The sequence below is a fragment of the Haliotis cracherodii genome, unplaced genomic scaffold, assembly GCF_022045235.1.
Source record: "Haliotis cracherodii isolate W230 unplaced genomic scaffold, xgHalCrac1.p SCAF_1, whole genome shotgun sequence".
NCBI lineage: Eukaryota > Metazoa > Mollusca > Gastropoda > Lepetellida > Haliotidae > Haliotis > Haliotis cracherodii.
Genome location: NW_027266264.1, coordinates 7,643,792 through 7,667,305, shown reverse-complemented (window position 1 = coordinate 7,667,305; position 23,514 = coordinate 7,643,792). Strand labels below are relative to the sequence as shown.

Here is a 23,514-nt window from a genome sequence, read left to right as displayed (position 1 = left end):
CTCTAGTTTGAGAAAAAAAACGTGAATCTTCTGCAGTTTGAGCATCTGAAAAAATATGATATTAACACAACTCTACACAAATACTGCAACATATATCAAAAGCCCACATAACTAATATTTGGAATGAATGTAATGTCAACATGCGGTCCTAAAGTGTTTGTTTTTGCCACAGACTCAACAGGAAATACAACTCCAGGAACAGCAACAGCAACACTCAACAGGTTCACAGCAAGCACACAGCCTGTGCAAAGCTTCAACACAGCCCAGCTTGGTGTATCTGTCTATGCCCTCAACATCTGTTGTTTTACAAAGGAACCCTCAGTTTATTCAAGCTTTTGTCTTTTATCACAAACAACAGGTCTGTGAGAATGTCTTGGACCTGATCTTCTGGCTGACATAGTGCCATTGAGTCTGTGAGCAGAGGCCACCTCTAATTACTGCCAACTATGTGGAGGCTGTGGAAACCAGAACAAGGGGAACACATAATGAAGACTTTACTGAGACTGAGAGCATGGAGAGAAAAACACCCCTGGTCTTGCTAACTTCATTAATTCCTTGGCATTTCAGTGTTTGTTGTCAGTTCTTGTTGGTGTAATTCTCAACTAGGACCAAACAGAATCACTCAAAATGTCATTGGATGCTGCTAAAAACCGGAAATATCGCCCTGTTGTAATGGAATTCAATTTACTGTTGTGTTTCAACTTGCAACAAATATTGGGTATACAATAAGAATCATATATCAACAAGGAGTGTTTTTGGAGTGAGTTTCAGCTCATAGAACATTTGAAGCAGTTGTTTGAAGTCACAAAATTAATTGGGCTGTAACAATGTAAGATTTCCGGCTAGTCAGATTATTTCAGTGACAAAATTCACACAAAGAAAAACATCATGTCCAAATTTACATGATTCATATGACCACATTGATGGATGGACAAGAGAGAATGACCGGATTATCAGATTAATAAGCATCAGCTATATTTTGACAAGATATAAGGCACTAAACATTTGTGTGATAATAAATGGAAGCAAATAGGGCATCATGAAAATCATGGTAGGAGTCAGGGTCATTGTCCGAGGAAAATATTTTGTGATAAAGAACATGAAGAGGTATTTTCTCCTTCTTTCTCGAGCATGAAGTATCAACCTAGCTGTCTGCTATTACTTATGACAGTGCGGTGTATATGAAATGTAATGACAGATATAGTACACTGATAGCTATTGACCCTTTTGTGAACACCTGGTGTCATCACTGATTTTCATTGATCCATTCATTCCTGTTATTTTGCCTTTTATGCTCAATGGTTCAGCCGATAATCAAGGATGGTTATTCTTTAGCAGTGTTTTTATTTTTAATGGCAGGATCACTTTCCAGTTAGTACATTCATTCAAACAATGACATGTTAATTATATTAGAAAAATAGGAAATCATGCACCACATACAATAAAATAACTATTGTACTTTATTAATTCCTTTTTTTGTAATTTATGTTTAAAATGTATCTCACATTAATAATATGCAGCTTTATGTCTGCCATTGGGTGAAATTGTACATGGGATATCCTTCCAAATATTATTTTGTGAAAGAAGATCATGAAAAACACCAAAAAAAATAATTATTGTACTTTATTAATTCCTTTTTTATAAATCTTGTCATTTAAATGTTTAAGATATACCTAACCACGGAATGCAGCTGTTATTGGCTGTAAATTTTAACAAGATATCCTTCCAAACATTTCTTTGTGAGAGAAAATTACATTCCTCTTGAGAATACTTAACAACTATTAAAACTGCCTTTCTGACAGTAACCCATTCTTGAGGAACACAAAACATAATTGATTCTGCAGAAAAAAGATAATGTATGAAACGCTTTGGATGGAGATTGAGTTTTGAGAAAAATTCTCTGTTTTCATACATAAATCCAATTTCCAATTTTGCAGCAATGAGTTTTCTGTCAGTACAACTAAAATATGTACAGGAAGGAAAGTGTAAATATGTTTAAGAACATCGTAAGAACATCTTGAGATGCATGAAAGAGACAAATTTCCACACAAAACTGTGTTCATTGGGGATGAACACGATGAGAGTGAAGGCTTGATCCACAGGTAGAAGTTTGTGGGACCAGTTACAAAGTGTTTTGGAAGAGATCAAGTATTCTCTGTTTCGTCCACTATTCTTTGTTTAAGAAACCATATAGCCACAAGTAATTAACCTTTCACAAGATAAGTAGTAGTAATTACTTGACACAAACTATTACTGATCATTAACCGATAACTGATGTAGGGCCATTACAGTATCGTTTTTAGTACTGCTATAATGAGTTTTTTAGGGAGTAGCCCTAATATCAGTTGACATGTGTCACATTACGTGTCATCTCTGTCAAAGTATATGTGCTCAAGAAATGGCTAATTAGTCTAAACAGTAAAGTTCTTGGACCAAGTGGAACCAGATTCCAAAATGCTTATCAGGAGTCATCTGCCACCAATAAACATGGGTTTCTCAGGACGGAAGCAGTGTAAAATGCAAGGTGAAACGTATAGAGCAGAACACCTGGAGCCATCACTGTAAGGTAACAATGATTCTTGAAGAGTATAGCTTTTATAATTTGTCACTCCCACATCATGTTGGGATTATGTTTTTTTCTTGAGACAGAGGTACAAGTGTCAACACCTTAAGTCAACAATATGTTTCAAAACAGGGAGCACTTTGACCTGCCATTCTTGTTTGATGAAACTTGAATTTATCTCTAAACATCCATACCACATCACATCTCAATAATCAAAATTAATATGTGTCATTCTTGCTGGAACTGTATATCCCAACTGCCAAATGATAAAAAAACCCTGATCATATTGTATACAGAGTATTACTAGAAAAATGGTGGTGTTTTTTTCATATTTGCTAACTCTCCTGGTCCAGATCTGTGCAAGATTTTCCAATTTTTCTTTCAGCATGCATTTCAACTGCCTGATGGGGTTGTGTAGACATTCACAGCCCAGTGTTGTCTCTATCAACATGTAGATTTAAAGGCTGTTTCTGTCAAAGCTGCTCAAGATGAACAGACAACTAGCCCCCACTTGAGGCTATTTGATACACGATTTTTGACAAGAGTGATAGAAACATTTATCAGGAAGGGTAAATACCCTCTAACCATCCTCAACACCAACCATAGAGAGAGTTGATTCTAGCCTACATCCATTAGCCAACAGCCCAGGTGGTCTGCACTTGCATATCTCGTATAGAGTTACCTACCCTTGTCCTACAACTGCACATGAGTGCATGCATGTGTGTAGGTACCTGCAGCTACAACTCCCTGTAGAAAATGTGCACAGTTGCACTTACGCTACTGGTGGTTACTCTCAAGGTTTCGAGGTACATGTACTGCAGAGATGTTTTCCATTAAAAGTGTTGATGAACGAATCATGTCAGCAAGGGTCCTATTTACAATTGTAAATTCAGATTATAAATTCTATTACATGTGTTACGGTGCTATAAATACATTCAAGCTATCACGGATAAAAAACACAACAATGTTGTGTGAGGAGGTGATAAGAGTTTGGCAGTTGTTTTGAAAGACAGGCGGATCTTGATTGAGATATATGATGGCTTCTGCATGCATACACAACTTCCGTTTTTAAATCCTTGATTCTGCACTTTTCCTGGCTCTGTATATATGCAACAAACAGACAAATGTAGGCCTCATTACATTCTTACTACCAGTAGTTATAGGGTGGTCAAGTATCCTAGTGGTAAAAGCGTTCATTCGTCATGCTGAAGACCCAGGTTCGATTCCCAACATGAGTACATGTGGTGTTCCCCACCGTGATATTGCTGGAATATTGCTAAAAGCTGTGTAAAACCATACTCACTCACTCACTCCAGTAATTATAGTTTAGAAACAATCTGTTAATGAAATAACAAAAATCACAAAACAAGATTTAAATTAGTAATATTTTAGTGATTAAACAAACCATGTCATTAACATGAAATACTTTCTGATTCCAGCAACACAATAAAAGAGCAAATTGATATCAACATTATTATTCACATTACATGTATTATTGATTTAACACACATACAGTGATCGAAATAAGCGACTGGTCATAGGCCTGTGGCAGGTAGATCTCATTTCGGGCCTGTAGTTTCAAAGTTGTATGGGCCTTATAGCCTGCAGTAAATTTACACGTCAATTTATTTCTCACAATAAACTGCAGTTTTTTAAATGACGGCTTGAAGAGTTTGGTCACGGCCTGCAGCTTCTAAAGTCTGTCGGTTTTAATGGCATAACAGCAATTTCAAATTCAAACTTTGATCACATATATCATTGATATAGCAATATGCATAGATAACATTTCTACACCATATGCTATCTTTACCAATAGCTCTCATTAGAACATACTGTTAACACAACCCATATTTTTATGACATTGTTTACAATTTATCAAGGTGCGTACATCCACTTTATATCGTAATAAAGTTTTCATACAACTAGTACTTTGAGATTACTATTTCAAAGAGATTAAATCCCTGGCATCATGTCAAGAAAATGGATATGAAATATGGGTCTAGTACACATCTTTAGCTAATTGTGCCTTGCCATAAATTAATTACTTCCCTGTGCAGGCGTAACATGATTAAAGCTGAAAGGAGTACCATACTATAACACTGTCTACATAGTTCACCCTGTTATGTAATTGCTTGCACTCTCCCAACAGCAGCAGAGGACCATATAGTACCGAAGAGACGAAAGCTGCAACACATCTAATTCCATACCATGTGGGTAAGTTTGAATGGTGTCTATTTTAATAAACTAATTAGTTTTCTACAGCTTTTATGGTTTACTTTATACAGTCATACAAATGTAGCCTGGACTATTTCAAGTGAAAATCTTTGGGTTATTATGCGCCAAAAGAAACGCAAACCTAAGAAACATATAGAAAAGTGTGTACGTTAAGAAGAGATGTTTCCAATGAGTACCAATTAATGACAAAACTAACAATCAGTCAAGTGTTACCACAGAGTGTCTTTATTCTTATCACGATATGCTGTCGTGATTTCCAAACTTTACAGGCTAATCCTGCTGCACAAGACAAAAGGAGCATCGGGAGTCATGGATCCATGACGTCACATGTGGTGCGTTCATGAGTGTCGGTTCACACAACATACAAGTTTGTTTGTGCATCAAACCAATCTAATATCTCTTGAATATGAGTACTACTTCATATATAGTACTCAAAAGAAGTTAAGTATCACCCAATTATTTTCTATTACTATAGTTTATCTTTCGTGCCATTACAGATTAACAATAGTAATTTGAAAGAATCTGCTGATCCTTAACTTCTTTTGAGTAGTATATTAACCAACAAATATAGTATTCACGTTTCTTCTGTCATTGAGTTTATTTGGTGAATAACAAATAATGAGTTAGACTGTAAAATGTCCCTTTGTAGTCCAAAGCTCAGTCTTTGTGGACTATTGTGTACCACTGCATGTGTGGAAGAATTTTTTTGCATGTCACGTCAACGAGACTGACCAGCATGGGTTGCTGAAGTTCAAGTCCATACTTGCCGTAAAAGGCGACTATGCTTGTCGTAAAAGGCGACTAACGGGATCTGGTGGTCAGGCCCGCTGACTTGGTTGATACATGTCATCGATCCCAATTGCGTGGATCGATGTTCATGCTGTCAATCACTGGATTGTCTGGTCCAGACTCGATTATTTACAGACCGCCATCACATAGCTGGAATATTGCTGAGTGCGGCGTTAAACATTAAACAAACAAACAAACACTGTTGTGTAACCTTCTGCTATGAAGAATAAAAAAATGATTCTTAACTTGCTTCTGATTAATGTATACATTATTAACATTGCAAGTGTGAAATATTAATATGGGAGGTACCTTGGTGCAAGAAATTCAAACCCTCCGCCAATCTTAGCTAGAATCATAGCAGACACCATGCCAAGAGTCTTGCCAGGTTTAGAAAGTTATATTATTTCAGCTTTTTAAATTTGGGAGTGATTAGGAAGTTAATCAAACAAGCATGGGGAACATCAAACCACATAAACCGATCCACTTTCAACTAATGGAAAATATTGCAAAATAAATCCTGTTTTAGTTGCTGTTTAATGTTGCACTCAGAAATATTCCAGCTGTATGATGTCAGTCTGTAAATATCAAGTCTGGATCAGACAATCCAGTGATTGACATCATGAGCATCGATCTACACTATTGGGACACGATGACATGCATCTGTCATGTCAGCGAGACTGACCAGCATGGGTTGCTGAAGTTCAATTCTAACCTGGATCTAATAAAAAAATCATGGTAGGAATATATACTAGCGTGTGTAGAAACATATAGAGTAGCAAGTGTATCTACCAGAGGTGTACTTGCACTTACTGGGTAAAACAAATTTGAATATTCAAAGACTGCCATTTCATCCTGAATGGCAATATGATACAGATCCTGTTCTACCAAGGTATTACGTCAATACTTTCAGAAAAATATTATGGATGGATGTTTTACAGCATAGAAAATAATGATACAAACAATATTTTAAGATAGCTAATTAGGCTTCTCTTATTGAATATCTTGAAAAAATTCATCAAAGTGTCTTGTTGCTAGTTAATCCAATTTTAAAAAAATTGACGAATAAAATCAATATGATCATCACTGGTTATCCATAGACACAAACAACAACAAACAATGTCGAAACTGTTCCACAATACATCCATCACTGCACACACGACAACAGGATTATATATAAAAACATGGGAATAACAGGGGCAGGTGCTAGCTTGGCTTTTTTTTCTTTAAAAAATCACCAACAAATTAAGTGAAATATGCCAGTTTATGCAGTCTGTTGCAGGCGAAAGTACAGCCGTGACACTGCAGTAAATTTAGTAGAATATTAAAGGCTATATTTGCTGCCTCTTGAAGTCAAATATGTTGAAACAAACAGCTAATTACTACGTCGTAAATATTTCATTACTGACGATGCTACACCATGGGCCACAACTGTGTAAATAATCAGTCATGTTTGTTTTGGAAACATTTCAAATAGAAAATATAATAGAATCCTCAAAACTTGCTTGTAACAGATTATTCCTCAATCATTTCAAACGTTATTTTGTTTCATAGCTTATACTTAGTTGGTTTTCCTGTAAAACACACACTTGATTTAGAAATGTCTCTAGTAAATGAATGAGTTAGTATGGCTTTACTCAATATGGATCTGGAATTACCATTGATTGGGGGGAACCAAGAATGGGATTAGAACATCTTTGGTGAGCAAATGCTTTACCCACTGGACTTGTGCCCAAACCTGAAAATTAATTGATAAGTTGAACCTTGACAAATTCATCCTGTGTGCAGATATATGGTTATCATAGTCATTGATTTACTTGTATTTAAAAACATTCACATATGAATAAATGGAACAAAACCTTTCCATAATCATAAGAAACCTCTACTAAAAGAGTCAGTTGTTCAATTCTGACTACACAATGAGGAGGTATGAATCACTATTTAAATATTGATGATACAACATGTTTGTGAAAAGGTGAGCACATCCTGCCCACTAGTGGCACCCATCACAAACACATGCAAAGGCAAGCCAATTGTTCCCCTGATAAAAAACATCTTGAAAGCTTTACAAAGGCCTTAAATGTTGTAGCCCTGCTAAAACAACTTTTGAGCAATATACTCATTTAAAAATCTTTTTGTCAAATTTAGAAATATCCTCCACATGTCTGCCATAAAACGTCTTAAAAGCCTCACTATGCCCTTGAATGTCGTAACCCTTTATAAAACAACATTTAAGAAATAGATTCTTTGAAAAATCTTCGAAACACACCACAAACATATGAGGTAACAAAGTACAACATATTGTATCATTTAAGTACCATCAACCTTCATCACAGAAATAGACCATCCACACCAATAGGCAAGTTTCCCTTCAGATAAAGTGTGTTGGGTTCACCATTGTCTGTTACCCTCGCAGGAAATATCCCAACCAGGCAATTTTGTCTGAATTACAAATTAATATCTATTTACATGAACAGACATACCACACAGAGTAGACACAAGAATACATGGCGCTGAGGAAAACTGGAAGCACTCACATATAATGGAAACAGCGGCGATAATTGTCCGTGCACATATAACTTTTTCCTGAACATATACCGCTGTGCAGTTGGTGCATGGGTTGCAGAAATATATATGTTGACTGCTTCTCATCACAATGTATTCCACAGTATGGTTTAATTATGTAATTAATTAGCACATGTTCAAGTTTGTGATCCAGATGTGTTCGTATCAGAAAACGTTTGGTAACCTATCACCAGATGCAGGGAATTATTGGCAGGTTTTTCTCCGCTCTGAACAGTGCTTTCATATCGAGACTTGACCTCCATGCTACTCAATGGAATACCATGATCAACATCTAACATATCTTATTCCATCTGCGCATGTTTCACTTGCAAAATTCAGTTACAATATCCAGCAAGAAATACACAGGATTCTCAACATCTGTCGACCATCCCAAGTGTGTTCAGTATCAAAACAACCTGAATGGCCCTGCTTTCATCCAATTCTTACTTTCCTGATACCATTTGCACTAGACTGACAGATATTGCAAGATTCATTTGTTTATTTTGCCAAAAAATGTGATTACAGGCAGACCGGGAGTCTTAAATATTTGTAGGAAATCAAGTGCATTCTTATAAACACTAAATGATTGAGTAATCTGGTCTAGTGCTTTCGATTATGGTATGTATTTAGTTTATTCACAAGTGATAAAGCTATCACACTGCCACCTCCTTTGAAATCTCTTCTTCATTATGAAATTGCTTCTCTTTCATGTATGAGATCTATCATCCATTAACCCTTAAACTATCATGCAGTTTCTCATTTGACATAAATACAGTATATATTAAGAGTTGAATTTCGAAACAACATTAAAATATCACATTTTTTTAACAAATGAATAATTTGGGGCTTTAGGTAGAATGTTTATAATTGAAAAATGATGAAAACCATGTTTGGTGGATACATAGAGTTAATAACACATAATATTCTCATGTGACTTATAATTAAACTATCACTGATCAAAGAAAAGCTGATGGTATGGAGTATATTTTTCTTTTGAACAGGGGCGGTTGGGTAGCCTAGTGGTTAAAGCATTCGCTCGTCACGCTGAAGACCCGGGTTTGATTCCCGACATGGGTACAATGTGTGAAGCCCATTTCTGGTGTCCCCCCGCCGTGATATTGCTGGAATATTGCTAAAAGCGGCGCAAAACCATACTCACTCACTCACTCACTCACTTTTGAACATCTTTAGGACTATCTGACAACAGATTATAATTTTTACTTTGAAATCAGCAGCTTTCTTAAATTTGGCAGTGTATCCATTGAAGATGTATCATCAAATTTTTGATCAATTTTTTTATGTGAACAAATTGGAGTGATGAATAGTATAGCTCATGCATCAAAGAAGTTTGTTGAAAATCAATAGCATAAATTAATATGTTCAAGTAATTTTGCCATTGCCATACATCAAATTCAAGAAATGTCATTTTATCATCTTATAAGATTAAATTCACATCCCTTAAAAACATATTTAAAAAAATAAATTTATCCTGAGAAATAGGCCTACGTGAAATCTCTTTTAATGTCATGGATAATTCCATTGGGACTGTCTCAAATCACAGCTGTATTGCATCAAGTGAAACAATGCCTTGACAAAAAAAAGCCCATCATATTGCCATGTATGAGTGAGCAGTTGCAAAATCAATTTATTGATTGTGGAGTCTCTTCACAGCAATTCAAAGATGGCTGTGACTGAAACACCATCTCATGACAAATGGACAAAGTGGCACTGGTGCTTTCACCTTGTAGTTTCCCAGCTTTGAGGGCAACTAGGGACCTATTTGACGCAATACTAAACCAGAGAGTCTGTCTTAACTGAATATCTTCACTTCCATGGGCGGTAACAGGCTTGGCTATTGTCTATGCTGTGTTTGACGTGGAATTAATTCCCATTAGTGAGAAAATGACATGTTCCAGAACAGGAAAAAGTGGATATAAAACTCTAAGTCATTAAGTTTTGTCTTCAGCCAATGATTCTTTGTTTTTGTCACACAAAATGACAAACAGCTAGATCAGTGACTTGCTGACCTACAATACTTCGAGTATAATGCGCAGGAATAATTATTCTACCAAGAATTTTTAATGAAGGAACTAATACAATCTGGGAGACTCAAGTAACCTTTAATTAAAGACCAACTTTTTTATATCTCTTTTCCTATCAGTTCAACTTATGAAAGAATGATGTATTCTTATCTTGTATCAACCAAAAACAAAATCAATAAATCATAAAACAAGAAAGAAACATTTATCTCATCTTGGTAGAAGTTCATGTGAATCAATGCCACTATGCTGGACTGTCAATACATATATTTTTATGCTTATCCATTTAATACTTTAGGTGCCATTACACCAACTATCTGGGTGTTGGACACTTCATGCATACACACACAAAGTACGAAGGATTTTGTAGTAAGTCAATATTGTTCTTCTTATTAAAAGCAGTTAAATACACCAGACTTTCTGTTAAATAAGTATCAGGGTTTTGCCTTAAAATAACATATCCCTTCTCAGACTTTTGATTCAATTCTGACGGGGCATGTAGAGCTCCTCTTACCACTTTTGATCCTAACATCAATACGTCAATATAATCTTGGCGCTATTCATGATGTGGCGATCCTCAGTTTCACATAATCACATCCTTCATGATCAAGGGTGTTACTTACAACACCTTCTCGTATGGGAATGACAGTTACTGATTATAAAACATGTTTTTAAAATTTCTCAAATTGTACATATTCCATATTGCTGGCATAGTGGTATTACTCAACAAATGTTTTGGCATATGTTGCTGTTAGAAATCAGAAAACAGCTGAAATATAAAATAATAAATGTTGTTATATCAAATTACATCCAGTGAAATAATCCAGATATTCAAAAGCCAGCTTCTTCTGTCATAAAGTATTGATTTCCATAACATGCTGCTTGGACGGGTTCCTATCATTAACTATGGCCACAATCCTGAGAAATGTTATTTGGCTGACAGGTGTGTTGAACACTTGATGCCATGTACAAATACTGTCATAATAGTTATTCATGTGTGATGATATTTCATTTTTGTCGCACCCATCACTGTTGGTGTCCATGATAACCAAGACCATGGGATAGAATAAGGTTTTATCTTTCAATATAGTTTTGACATGTAAATCAAATTACTCCTAGCATTTAAAACAGGATGTCAAATATTGAATTCCGCAACAAATTGTAACAGAATTATTTACCTGGCAAATATCTGAGAGATATAGGAAGGACTATTGGGGAAATGTTCTATTGATAAACGTTAATATACTATCACAAGGATATTGATATATGATGGTCTCTTGTTTTTATTTGACATGGTGTAAAAGTCATTCAGTTGGTTGCTGTTTGTTTAATGAAACACTCAGCAATATTCCAGCTACATGAGTCTGTTAATAATCGGGACTGGACCAGACAATCCAATGATGGATATTGTAAGCAACGACCCAAACCGTCGAGGTATGAGGACAGTGCTATCAACCAAGTCACCGACCTTGACCTCCTGATCACTTTGGTCACCTTTTAAAACCAGTAAAGATTGCTGGGTACCAAGAATAAACTGGAATCGCCACTGGGGACAGTAGTTGCTGAAGAGGGTGGCATGGAATTACCGGTAGAGCTTGACCGAGACTTTCAGCGAATCAGCAGTCCTATCAAGGTTGTTTTTTAATACAATAAAACCCCTCTTTTGCAATCTGTCAATTCAATATTTCCTGATCTTTCTAACCTAGCAATGAAATTATGAAAACGTCAGAGAGAAAAGTCCCATTTGACACATGAAACAGCATGCAATCCTAGACTGGAACTGACCATCACACCTCGGAGCAAAAACCCCTGTCCAAATTAACCTTCCAGCAACCTGCTGAGAAAACGGGGTATAATATTGGCGTAAGGTGAGGTGTTTGGAGTTAACCATTGTGTTCAAGATTATAGCACTAATATAGTGACATGCATGTGTAGCAGGGCGTGGAGTCATTCCAAAGATGACATCCTAACCTTGTCACCTTACTGACAGGGTTAACCTCTTTGGTCATGTGGCCAAGGCGTCCGACTTCTGATCAGAAGGTCTGTGGTTCAAATCCCATCACGAAACCCGGGAAATTTTAGGGCCGCTCACATGCATGTGTATGTGTGGCTGATTGTACTAGTTTTGAGTTTTGACTTTTTATAGCATTAGCCCACTGACATACCATGCCACAGTTAAACATGGATATCCAATGGACACAGTATACAGAGCCAACCAGTCCTTATTTTATCCCCTTAATGCTTAAAAATTAGCACCAGCAGGGTAACAAGAAGTACCATCTTTAATGTCTTTTGGTATGATGCGGTAGGGGGATCGAACCCCGGACCTTCCACTCTCCAGGCAGCTCTGTCCATGCAGTGGTACACTAACATACAGATATGGAAATGTCCTGAATGGATACATTATAATTGACATGTTTTTCTGAGGATGGCGTAACTGCTGTTAATGTCAATATATTTGCATTTTGAAGTTCTGTATCGATGTAAACTAGTGATGTTTCAGTCTAATTCTGTATCAATTTGATGGTAGTTCGATAAATGGTGACACCCCTAGTGAGAAACATACTTTATTTTATTGCTTTATTGACTTTACTGACAAGCTATAAGAGGAAACTGACAACACCTTTCAAACTGAACATCAGCATCCTAAATGTGAAACCTAGGACTATATACAGAGTAATGACGCCAAGTTATGAACCATGTGATACCAGATAAACATGCTATTTTGATCCCACTGGTTTATACTGTTGTACACCACATCCTGATGAATATTTCAGTTACCCTATTATGTCCTTTGCTGCATTCCATTGAATATGATTACCTTTTCTATTTCCTGTGTTGTATTTGCAAAGAGTGCCATGAAATTTTGTATTAGGAAAGTATTCAGAACGTCCTTTTCACCATATTCCAATTCCAGTTCAAACTGAAATGACTGTTTGATGTTTTTATGGGTCATAAGCTTCTGATGATATTTGCTCATTTTCACACTGAGTGATCGAAGTTCAAAATGGGGCTCTGCCGTTATTATCTCCCGAGATCACAAATGACTTAAAAAATCAATAACAATTGTCATTATTTTCAATATTGAGACCTTTGATGCATTGCGTCATGTAAGCGTGTTTTCCATAATACTCATCAGTTGGAACAATCACATTGTCACGGTATGCTTGGATCCCCGAATTGTGCTTTTAATACTACATAGCTGTCATATGGACCACTGATTTAAATACGAACAAAAGATGTTTTGTTTTCATAAAAGCGTGATACTGTTAAGTGAAACCCACGTTATATGCCCTTGTTATTACACTGTTGGGAGATGTATGTATAAATTATTGATTTGACTAAAAACAATCTTATTATTGTTGGAGTAGCTGGCCCATATATCAAAGAGAATTCCTTGATCATTATACTAATTTACATACCTCTCTAAACTCAGACCATTCACAACAAAATCTGCATGTAGTTTACGAAGTAGTGTATTTTACACATCGACCATTTCAATTCATTGCCATAGAAACTAATTGAAATAATCGGGAAATTGAAAACCTTAAGTGAAAAAAAATTTAAATCAATATCTCCCATGGTCTTTGCTAAACCTATACAAAAACAATTGTTTCATTCCCATTTCCAAATGAACATATGAATTTCAAGATACAATATTCTATTCTAATAATCTGTAAAAAGCAACCAACAGCAGCATGATTTCAAAAGGTACCTAATGTAATGAAATATGAAAATAATAATTAGATTGATGTTAAAAAACAACAGAAGTCTTAATATTGGGGATTGTGTTAGTCTAACTAAATATTCCATAAGATGACAGTTGAAATGAAATGAAATATATCATCACTGATTCTTTAAGCTAGCAACAGAAGAACTGCTTCTGTGACTGAAAAGGTAGGGCACAGTCTTCAAACAAAGACAGAATGACAGCTCTTTGGGGTATATAGGTAATGAACGACTTATGAATAAATAATTAAACCAACAACGACATTGCTCTAGGTTCCTCAAAGACATTGAGTGGAACTGCTTGTGAACAATGACATATCCCCAGGTAGATATGCGATATGCCAAGAATATTTGTTTGTTGGGCTAATAGAGTCATCAGGGACTCTAAACGAGAGTTACTGTCATTCTACAATTGTGTCTTTAGTTTAAGATCGTAGATGTATGTCATATTGGGAATTACAAACTCCTGTGACTTCACTGAACTAAATGATGACCATTCCTCAGGGATCAGTTACAACTGCATCCTAGACATTGTCCCAATGTCTGTGTTCCTGCTGGAACGTTGCCGGGGGCACCAGATGTTCTGGAGGCATCTAAATACTTGTTTCACTTAACACGGTGCATTCAGAACTTGAGCCACTAAATTTAAGCATTTTTAAGGCCTTTTCAAGACAATGATCACACTTTTCAAGGCTACAAAAGAAGACCAAAAGAGCGCTTTTGAACAGATTTATTAAGACATACAATCGATTTTGCTTTGACAAATACTTGTTTCACTTAACACGGCGCATTAAGAACTTGAGCCACTAAATTTAAGCCTTTTTAAAGCCTTTTCAAGACAATGATCACACTTTTCAAGGCTACAAAAGAAGACCAAAAGTGTGCTTTTGAACAGATTTATTAAGACATACAATCGACACTGCTTTTATCATACAATCGAGATTTCTTGTGGCAAAGGGTTTTGTCGCTTATATTTCATAGTTGAAATGGCTCCATTTGTCCCTCCCAATTCACTATCAAAACATTCAAGTCCACGCACCAGTGTTTCAAGGTTACTTATTGATTTAGGACTTATCTGTTTCTATATGATGTCAGTCCGAAATCAGAGAAAAAGTATTTATTTAACAGCAGAGTTAACCATAGCCTCGACTCTCAAATTCTCGGAGGGCATTTCAAAATTTGATGCATCAGTGATACAAATTATGTCTGATGCAATTTCCTATTTCGACTTATACCATATGTTGTCATGTTTTTTCAGATTCACAATTGCCTTGCCTTTGCATATGTTTGTGATGGAATCATACAATGGACTCACAGAGTTTTAGCAGAGATTTCTTATGATATTGGAATGGGTTTTGGCGCTTTTATTTTCAAGCCAGTGTGAACCATGTTGCATTTCATCGTGACTTGTATGGAAAGCTTAACATTTATATATTCTGTCTGTAATTAAGCTCCTCAGCACACACGCATCATCATGCCTGATAAGACTGCAGCGCTTACTATTGACACGTCTCTGATTTGTAGATCTGTGAGGGACAAATGCTCTCAGATCATCACAATGATATATATGACAGGCTCTGTAGGACAGTTAAGCTTTCATGCAGCTAGTTAAAAAAGCAGCTAGAATATAAGCTGGAGCGTGCATGGCAACATAAGTCAGTCATGTTATTGTCAAGCGTCAACAGAAATGGTATGCAAACTAACTGTTCTTACGTTGCGCATTGAGCATGTGGATTTTGCACTATATAGATAGCCTTATCATCATCATCATCATCATCATCAGTATCATTATTATCATCATTATAATTATTATTATCATGAAATACTAATAAAGAAATATTCACTTTAAGGAACAAGCTGAAAGGAAAACAGTCTAAACATATTGGGATATTTTTGTTGTGTTGGCCACGTGAGTATATATGGTTTTCCAGTCCTTTTATTATGGAACATTCCAGCAATATCACCATGGATGAAACCATGAATGGGATTCGCACATAAACCAATACACTGACAAGAAATAAATATGGTAAAAAAAAATGTATGCCTATTTCACAACTTCTGGGAACAATCACGCATACTAATGATAAATTTAGAATCACACAATGAGCTCTGATTTCAGCAGACATTTCTTTTGATCACGGAAATGGTTTTATCACTTTTATTCCACACGTTAACCACATGGCTGCCTGTCTAAATGATTCTTGTCAGGTAAGAGCCAACATTCCATTGTAATTTTACACCAATACATTTGTTACAATTACTGCAGTGCTTCTGCTGGTGTCCCAGGGTTATATCATGACAGAACATTTATACTAAGTTTTCATATAATAAATAGATCCACAGCAAGTGCTTTTATGAGTTATCATGGTGTAACATTTATACAACATTTCATATAATTATAGCAAGTAATACATATCATCAGGTAAAATGCATATACAAAATATCAGTAGTTTCAGTTTTAGCTTTTTAGATAGATGTTAGTCTCAGGTAACGAGAACACATCTCCTAGGCATACTCTTCAATAAGACAAAAGTTATGTCTAATAGATTTAAAGCTTTTAGATAAATACTAGCCTAAGGTATCAAGATCCCGTCTCCCAGACATAATATCTACTAAGACAAGAGATATGTCTACATAGTCCTATAGATTGGCTTGAACTATTTTATTTAAGTAAATCTGTCATCACCTATATTAGAATAAAATTCAGCAATTACTTCAATTTAGAATCATTAAGGATTAGCCCCCATACAAGCTTGTCTATAGTGATACCATAATCTTTCCAAGCACCCAGTAGATATGTCAACAAGATTAGTGCCAATAGGATTAACAGGATTAAGTATTCCCCTCTGTCTAACCATTCATTAACCATAGGGCAACACCCAATTGTGTATCAACCAATCGTATTCCTTTTTATTGTTCTAAGTTTTGATAAATAAATACAGAAGCAAAATGTTAAGTCCGTGTGCGAAATATGCATCAGTCGGAGAGCGCACGTTAAATCTCCAAAGTAAGTAAGTAAGTAAATGTTAAGCAGAAGGGGTTTGACGCTCATACCAAGCAGATCTCTCTCCCACAGCCCAGAGGGTTGTACCGACTCTCTGTGGCACCCTCAGCTATTTTCTAAGATAATGTAAAATTGTAAATTGTTCATTGTTAATTGTTCTTGTAAATAAAATTGTGATTATTCTCCTGTGACTCCGGCTCTTTGCTGACTAATTCCCCCAAGAAAACCAGCACGTCATTTGGAAGGTTTTGTTCATCCGAACAGGACCATAATAGTTATCTGCCATCAATTGTTACAAATGACAAACTAATACTTACCAGGTGTGTAACGATCTACGTCACACCTCATACACAATAACAGGAAGGCTATATCATCACGTGTTATACATTACATTTAATTTATATGCATATCCTCTGTCAATATCATGAGCATAATAATTCTGGATACTTAAATAACAAAAATATCCAAAATATTGCCAAACAGTCAACACTAAATAATACTTAATTAGAATAATTTCAGGTGATATTCTATTTTTACTTTGAAAACTAAAATAAATGTTAATTTCAGTTCAAGTATTTGCCCATTACGTGTAGAGCTCATGACAGCTTGTTGAAATATGACTGGTTGATAATGGCAAATAGAATATGAAATTGGGACCTTAAGCAGATGTAATAAATGCAGTGCTGGGTATTGTGCTTCATTAATTGAACAACAGGTGTGACATCCCCACCAATTATAGCGTTTATCACAAAATATTTGTCTGATATATATGTAAGTGGGAAAACAGAGCATGTATTTATATTGTTGTGTTTTTCCAGCAGCACAATACTCATTGTATTGTACCTATCATATAGTGTTAAATATTTTGTACATGTTTTGGAATTTCATCACAAGCTATTTACAGATTTTAGAAACTTCAATTAAAAGTTTCATTATAAAAGCACAAATGAACTTACTTCAAGTGCATCATGGTTGAATACATTTTTATATGTGAAATTTCTCATTTAAAATTAAAATAAATGAAACGTTGGTTTGTTGACTTTCATCTCAACCAAATACGACCGCCTCCGTGGTCTAGTAGTAGAGCATAAAATCAACTTCAGAGAAAACTGCAGTACAGTTCAGACCACAGTATCACATTTGCTATCAATGTCCAGCTATCATCAGGCTTATGTGAGCATGGTATATTTTCTGCTTGCATATCATGAAGGTAAAGGTTGGTTATTGGTCCCACAGGACACAGATTAGGTATCTTGAGGTTACTTCTGTACAGCCTACAGTGTTGGAGATACCACCACTTGAATCCACTTGGTTTCATTTCACTAATCACTGTTTGCACAACGCCTATCATAAATCCCATGCTTACATCCATAATATGGACTTATGCATGTAGTATCACTAATATCGCTGTAGAATGAGACCCTTGACATGGTTCCACCAAGTGATCTTAGCACTAAGACTAACGTAAGTCGAGTCAAAGTATGGGAGTTACGAGTATTTCATACGATCGCTTTCCACCAAGGGATCGTTACAGAGTACTACGACTATCGTAAGTCAGTGTCAAAGTATGTGAGATACGATAAACATTTTGTAAGATCGATCTCTTTGTGGAATAAGACCAACATTCATCATTCACTTCAAATACATACATATGTTATACAGCAGATTCAACATAATTGTTGGGGTCTGAATTCATGATCACAGGTTTTTGGCATGCCTAAGGGACACAACTCTGCACAGAGAATTGCAGCACCTTTCACGACTGGGCAACGCTCAGTTACAACAGATGCAAGCAAAACAATGACAACTGAACCTTTTTCTCTCCAGGTTACTGCTACCCATGTTTGTATTTAGTAGTCATCAAGACCAGCTATTTCTTATCTTAGTCGATTCTTGGAGGGAGAAGGTGAACGGTTACAGGAGTACTACCCTGGTTTCTGCACTGGGATAAGATAGTTTTACCAAAAACAAAACTATATTTGATCATTTCTATTTAAGGTCATGAAGTAGATATGAACACAAATGATGTTTCCATTCAGATGTTTGATATCAACCTTGTTCCTGTGATAACATCCAGCTGGAAAATTGGTCCTAACTGTCAATATTCAGTTAATTTGGTAAACATCAGTACCCATTCTTTGGACATGATGTAATTGCTGCCACCTACCTGAGAGTGCCACAGAGATGACGAGGAAGATGATGAGCTGTAGTAGACGACAATATAGTGAACTGATCACCTGCCACGCCCGGCAGATGCTACTCTTTGGCTGACCGGCCTCAAACCTCATCTTTGGCGGTCAACACTCATCAGACCACTGGTAAAATCCCACAGCAGGTCAGATTGTAGTAAGAAGTATCCAAAGATTGTCACTTGACCCGGATTACTTTGTCACATTTCAGTTCTGAAAAAGAGATTACATATATTACAACATCATCAACATCAGATTGTTGCAGCTCAGAATATAAGCCCAGACAGTTAGAGGGTACATGGGGTTTTATACCATCAATGTTGGAGGTGTATAAGCACAGCCAGTGAGAAGGTAAATGGGGTTTCATACCATCAGTGTCGGAGGTGTATAAGCACAGCCAGTGAGAAGGTAAATCAGGTTTTATACCATCAGTATTGGAGGTGTATAAGCACAGCCAGTGAGAAGGTAAATCAGGTTTCATACCATCAGTGTCGGAGGTGTATAAGCACAGCCAATAAGAAGGTAAATGGGGTTTCATACCATCAGTGTCAGGTGTATAGGCACAGCCAGTGAGAAGGTAAATGGGGTTTCATACCATCAGTGTCGGAGGTGTATAAGCACAGCCAGTGAGAAGGTAAATCAGGTTTCATACCATCAGTGTCAGAGGTGTATAAGCACAGCCAATGAGAAGGTAAATGGGGTTTAATTTCATACCATCAGTGTTGGAGGTGTATAAGCACAGTCAATGAGAAGATAAATCGGGTTTCATACCATCAGTGTTGGAGGTATATAAGCACAATCAATGAGAAGATAAATTGGGTTTCATACCATCAGTGTCGGAGGTGTATAAGCACAGCCAGTGAGAGGGTAAATGAGTTTTCATACCATCAGTGTTGGAGGTGTATAAGCACAGCCAGTGAGAAGGTAAATCAGGTTTTATACCATCAGTATCAGAGGTGTATAAGCACAGCCAGTGAGAGGGTAAATTGGGTTTTATAACATCAGTTTTGGAGGTTTTTAAGCACAGCCAGTGAGAAGGTAAATCAAGTTTTATACCATGAGTGTTGGAGGTGTAATAAGCACAGCCAGTGAGAGGGTAAATTGGGTTTAATACCATCAGTGTTGGAAGTGTATAAGCACAGCCAGTGAGAAGGTAAATGGGGTTTCATACCAACAGTGTCAGAGGTGTATAAGCACAACCAGTGTAAAGGTTATTAGACTTTTATACCATCAGTGTCAGAGGTGTATAAGCACAGCCAGTGAGAGGGTAAATTGGGTTTCATACGATCAGTGTTGGAAGTGTATAAGCACAGCCAGTGAGAAGGTTAATCGGGTTTTATACCATCAGTGTTGGAAGTGTATAAGCACAGCCAGTGAGAGGGTAAATTGGGTTTTATACCATCAGTGTCAGAGGTGTATAAGCACAGCCAGTGAGAAGGTAAATCAGGTTTTATACCATCAGTGTCGGAGGTTTATAAGCACAGCCAGTGAGAAGATAAATTGGGTTTCATACCATCAGTGTTGGAGGTGTATAAGCACAGCCAGTGAGAAGGTAAATCAAGTTTTATACCATCAGTGTTGGAAGTGTATAAGCACAGCCAGTGAGAGGGTAAATTGGGTTTTATACCATCAGTGTTGGAGGTGTATAAGCACAGCCAGTGTAAAGGTAATTTGGCTTTTACACCATCAGTGTTGGAGGTGTATAAGCACAGCCAGTGAGAAGGTAAATGGGGTTTCATACCAACAGTGTTGGAGGTGTATAAGCACAGCCAGTGAGAAGGTAATTCGACTTTTATACCATCAGTGTCAGAGGTGTATAAGCACAGCCAGTGAGAGGGTAAATGGGGTTTTATAACATCAGTGTCAAAGGTGTATAAGCACAGCCAGTGTAAAGGTAATTCGGCTTTTACACCATCAGTGTTAGAGGTGTATAAGCACAGCCAGTGAGAAGGTAAATCAGGTTTTATACCATCAGTGTTGGAGGTGTATAAGCACAGCCAGTGAGAAGATAAACGGGGTCCATACCATCAGTGTCGGAGGTGTATAAGCACAGTCAATGAGAAGATAAATGGGGTTTCATACCATCAATGTTGGAGGTGTATAAGCACAGTCAATGAGAAGATAAATGGGGTTTCATACAATCAGTGTCGAAGGCATACAACCACAGCCAGTGAGAGGGTAAATAGGGTAAAACAAGTATTTGTCACAAAGTGACGAAATGTCCCCCACCGCCTTATGCGATATGTGTTTATTTTCCAAATATTTTATTCCTTTTGAATAATATTATTTTCTGTGTTAGATACCTCCATGGAACTATTTGTCGTACTCCAAAAGCCAACATCATCAAACATGAAGGAATCCAGAAATTAGTTCTTGAGATATCGCAGCAACACTGTTTTCTATCTCGAATAACAGATTTCCCTGCTGTTACCTTGAAAATTAAGTTAAGGTCACCAAAATCGACTGGTGTCTGCGGAGTCTGTATATACATCATAGTATCAAATATGAAGACAATCCAGCGATTAGTTCTTGAGATATCGCGGCAACACCGTTTTCCAACTCCAAAAGCACATTTGCCTGCTGTGACCTTGAAAATGGGGTCAAGGTCACCAAAACCGACTGGTGTCTGCGGTGTCTGTATATGCACCATAGTTCCAAATATGAAGACAATCCAGTGTTTAGTTCTTGAGATATCGCTGCAACAACAGGTGGGACGTATGGACGGACGTACGTACGGACGGTCATGAGTACTATGTCCCCCGCAATGAAGCAGACAAACCAGTCGAAGTGAACATTTGAATGAAGTACATACACAATTACACACTAACCCAGCTGGGTGCACAGTCATGAGTTGTTTATTTTTAAGTATTGACCCGTCTACTATTATTGTGACCATCAAATCTCCATCTTAGGTGCATTTTATCTCAAAGATCTGAAGGGAAGCAAGAATTAGAAATCCTTTCAAATTCCATCTCTACTGTGCAGAGTTGTCCATAACCCAATACTGGCCAATTTGGCTGTTTTACATAAGATTTCTAAAATGAAATTGGTCTTCATCTATCAATAGTTGTAGCCACTCTTCCACATGGAAAATATTACTTTTGACTACCTCAATATTGACCAAACTGTGTGGCTTTCAAATTCAACATTCTTCAGTGAAGAACCGCTAAAAGATCTCATGCCCATTTTTATTTGTCTGTGCTAAACCATCAAGATACCAGTCTTTGAAAAGTGGAAATCAACATAATATAACCCGGCACCTTGCTAATAATGATCAAAACTTGTTTGCCTGCATTTAGCCATCTTCCTGAGGCAAGGGATACCTGACTATAAAAGTCCAGTTTCCACCCTTGCCAAATTAGGCTGCAATTATGGAGTTTGGCATTTTGGCTGGTCTGTGCACAGTCCAATCAAAATCACGTAAAGAAATCGACATCTGGTTCATAAACAACATGGATTTTGGTCATGCAACTGCAGGATTTGCAAAAGAGTCATACTGTCTACTTGGCAAAATCAATTTTTAACTATTTTCAAAATCTGTTCATGTTTTTAATCAAGGTGCTCACATGATTAAATGCACTTAGCGAGGTAAGACACGTTTTTATTACAATTTATATCTTGATCATCGATCAGATCATCTTGACTGGGTGCCGCCATTTTGTTGGAAGCAAATGCAAGTGATATGAGAGGTGGAAACTGATTAGTCAGTAGGAGGGACATAGAAGGGACATATCTTGTAATAGCCAATGGTGGTGGTACTATCAAGCCCAGAAATTCCAGCCAAGTTCCGCAAGAGTGGAAACTGGACTTTTAGAGTCAGTTAACTCTCTTGCCTCAGGCAAATGGCTAGTGCTATGCCAATAATGGTCATGATACCTTTGATCGGATAACACTGACCTTCATGAGACATCATGCATGCACACAGCTATGTACAACTTCATTATAAACTGTTTCAGTTATTGGCTGGGCACCAAAACCTGACAGTGGATGACGGTGGAGTATGATGACAGATGCTGCCCACTGTATCAGCTCTACTGGACAGTCTGGTCCATACCATTTAGCAACAAATGAAATGAATCAGAAGGCCAGCTTGACTACAGCAGGGTTCTCTCTACAATATATGACATAATACATCATGTCTCGTAGTCCATACCTGGTTGGTTGTTATATTTTATTGTTTGTGTATGTGTTTTAGTATGAGTGAGTGAGTGAGTATGGTTTTACACCGCTTTTAGCAATATTCCTGCAATATCACTGCGGTGGACACCAGAAATGGGTTTCATACATTGTACCCATGTCGGGAATCGAACCTGGGTCTTTAACCACTAGGCTACCCGACCGCCCCTGTTTTAGTATGAAGTGTATATAACATGTGACACTATAATAAACATTACTCCCGGAGTG

General features: G+C 36.9%; 1 protein-coding gene and 1 long non-coding RNA gene across 7 annotated transcripts in view; one reads left to right on the top strand and one right to left on the bottom strand.

The window, feature by feature from the left end:
- Positions 1-23,514, bottom strand: part of LOC139471922 (neurotrimin-like) — a 342,678-nt gene that overhangs the window by 130,284 nt on the left and 188,880 nt on the right. For all 5 annotated transcript variants that reach the window (XM_071254441.1, XM_071254433.1, XM_071254455.1 and 2 more), the window contains one exon: positions 19,089-19,323. In XM_071254441.1, the coding sequence (XP_071110542.1) occupies positions 19,089-19,209 (121 nt within the window). In that variant the 5' untranslated portion in view covers positions 19,210-19,323. The remainder of the gene's footprint in view (positions 1-19,088; positions 19,324-23,514) is intronic.
- LOC139471960 (uncharacterized) lies at positions 3,289-23,204 on the top strand. 2 transcript variants are annotated; one of them, XR_011653870.1, is made up of 3 exons: positions 3,289-3,369; positions 4,713-4,777; positions 23,067-23,204. It is a non-coding gene; the product is annotated as an uncharacterized lncRNA (long non-coding RNA). The 2 variants fall into 2 exon arrangements; XR_011653872.1 differs by having other exon boundaries at positions 3,290-3,369; positions 4,716-4,777.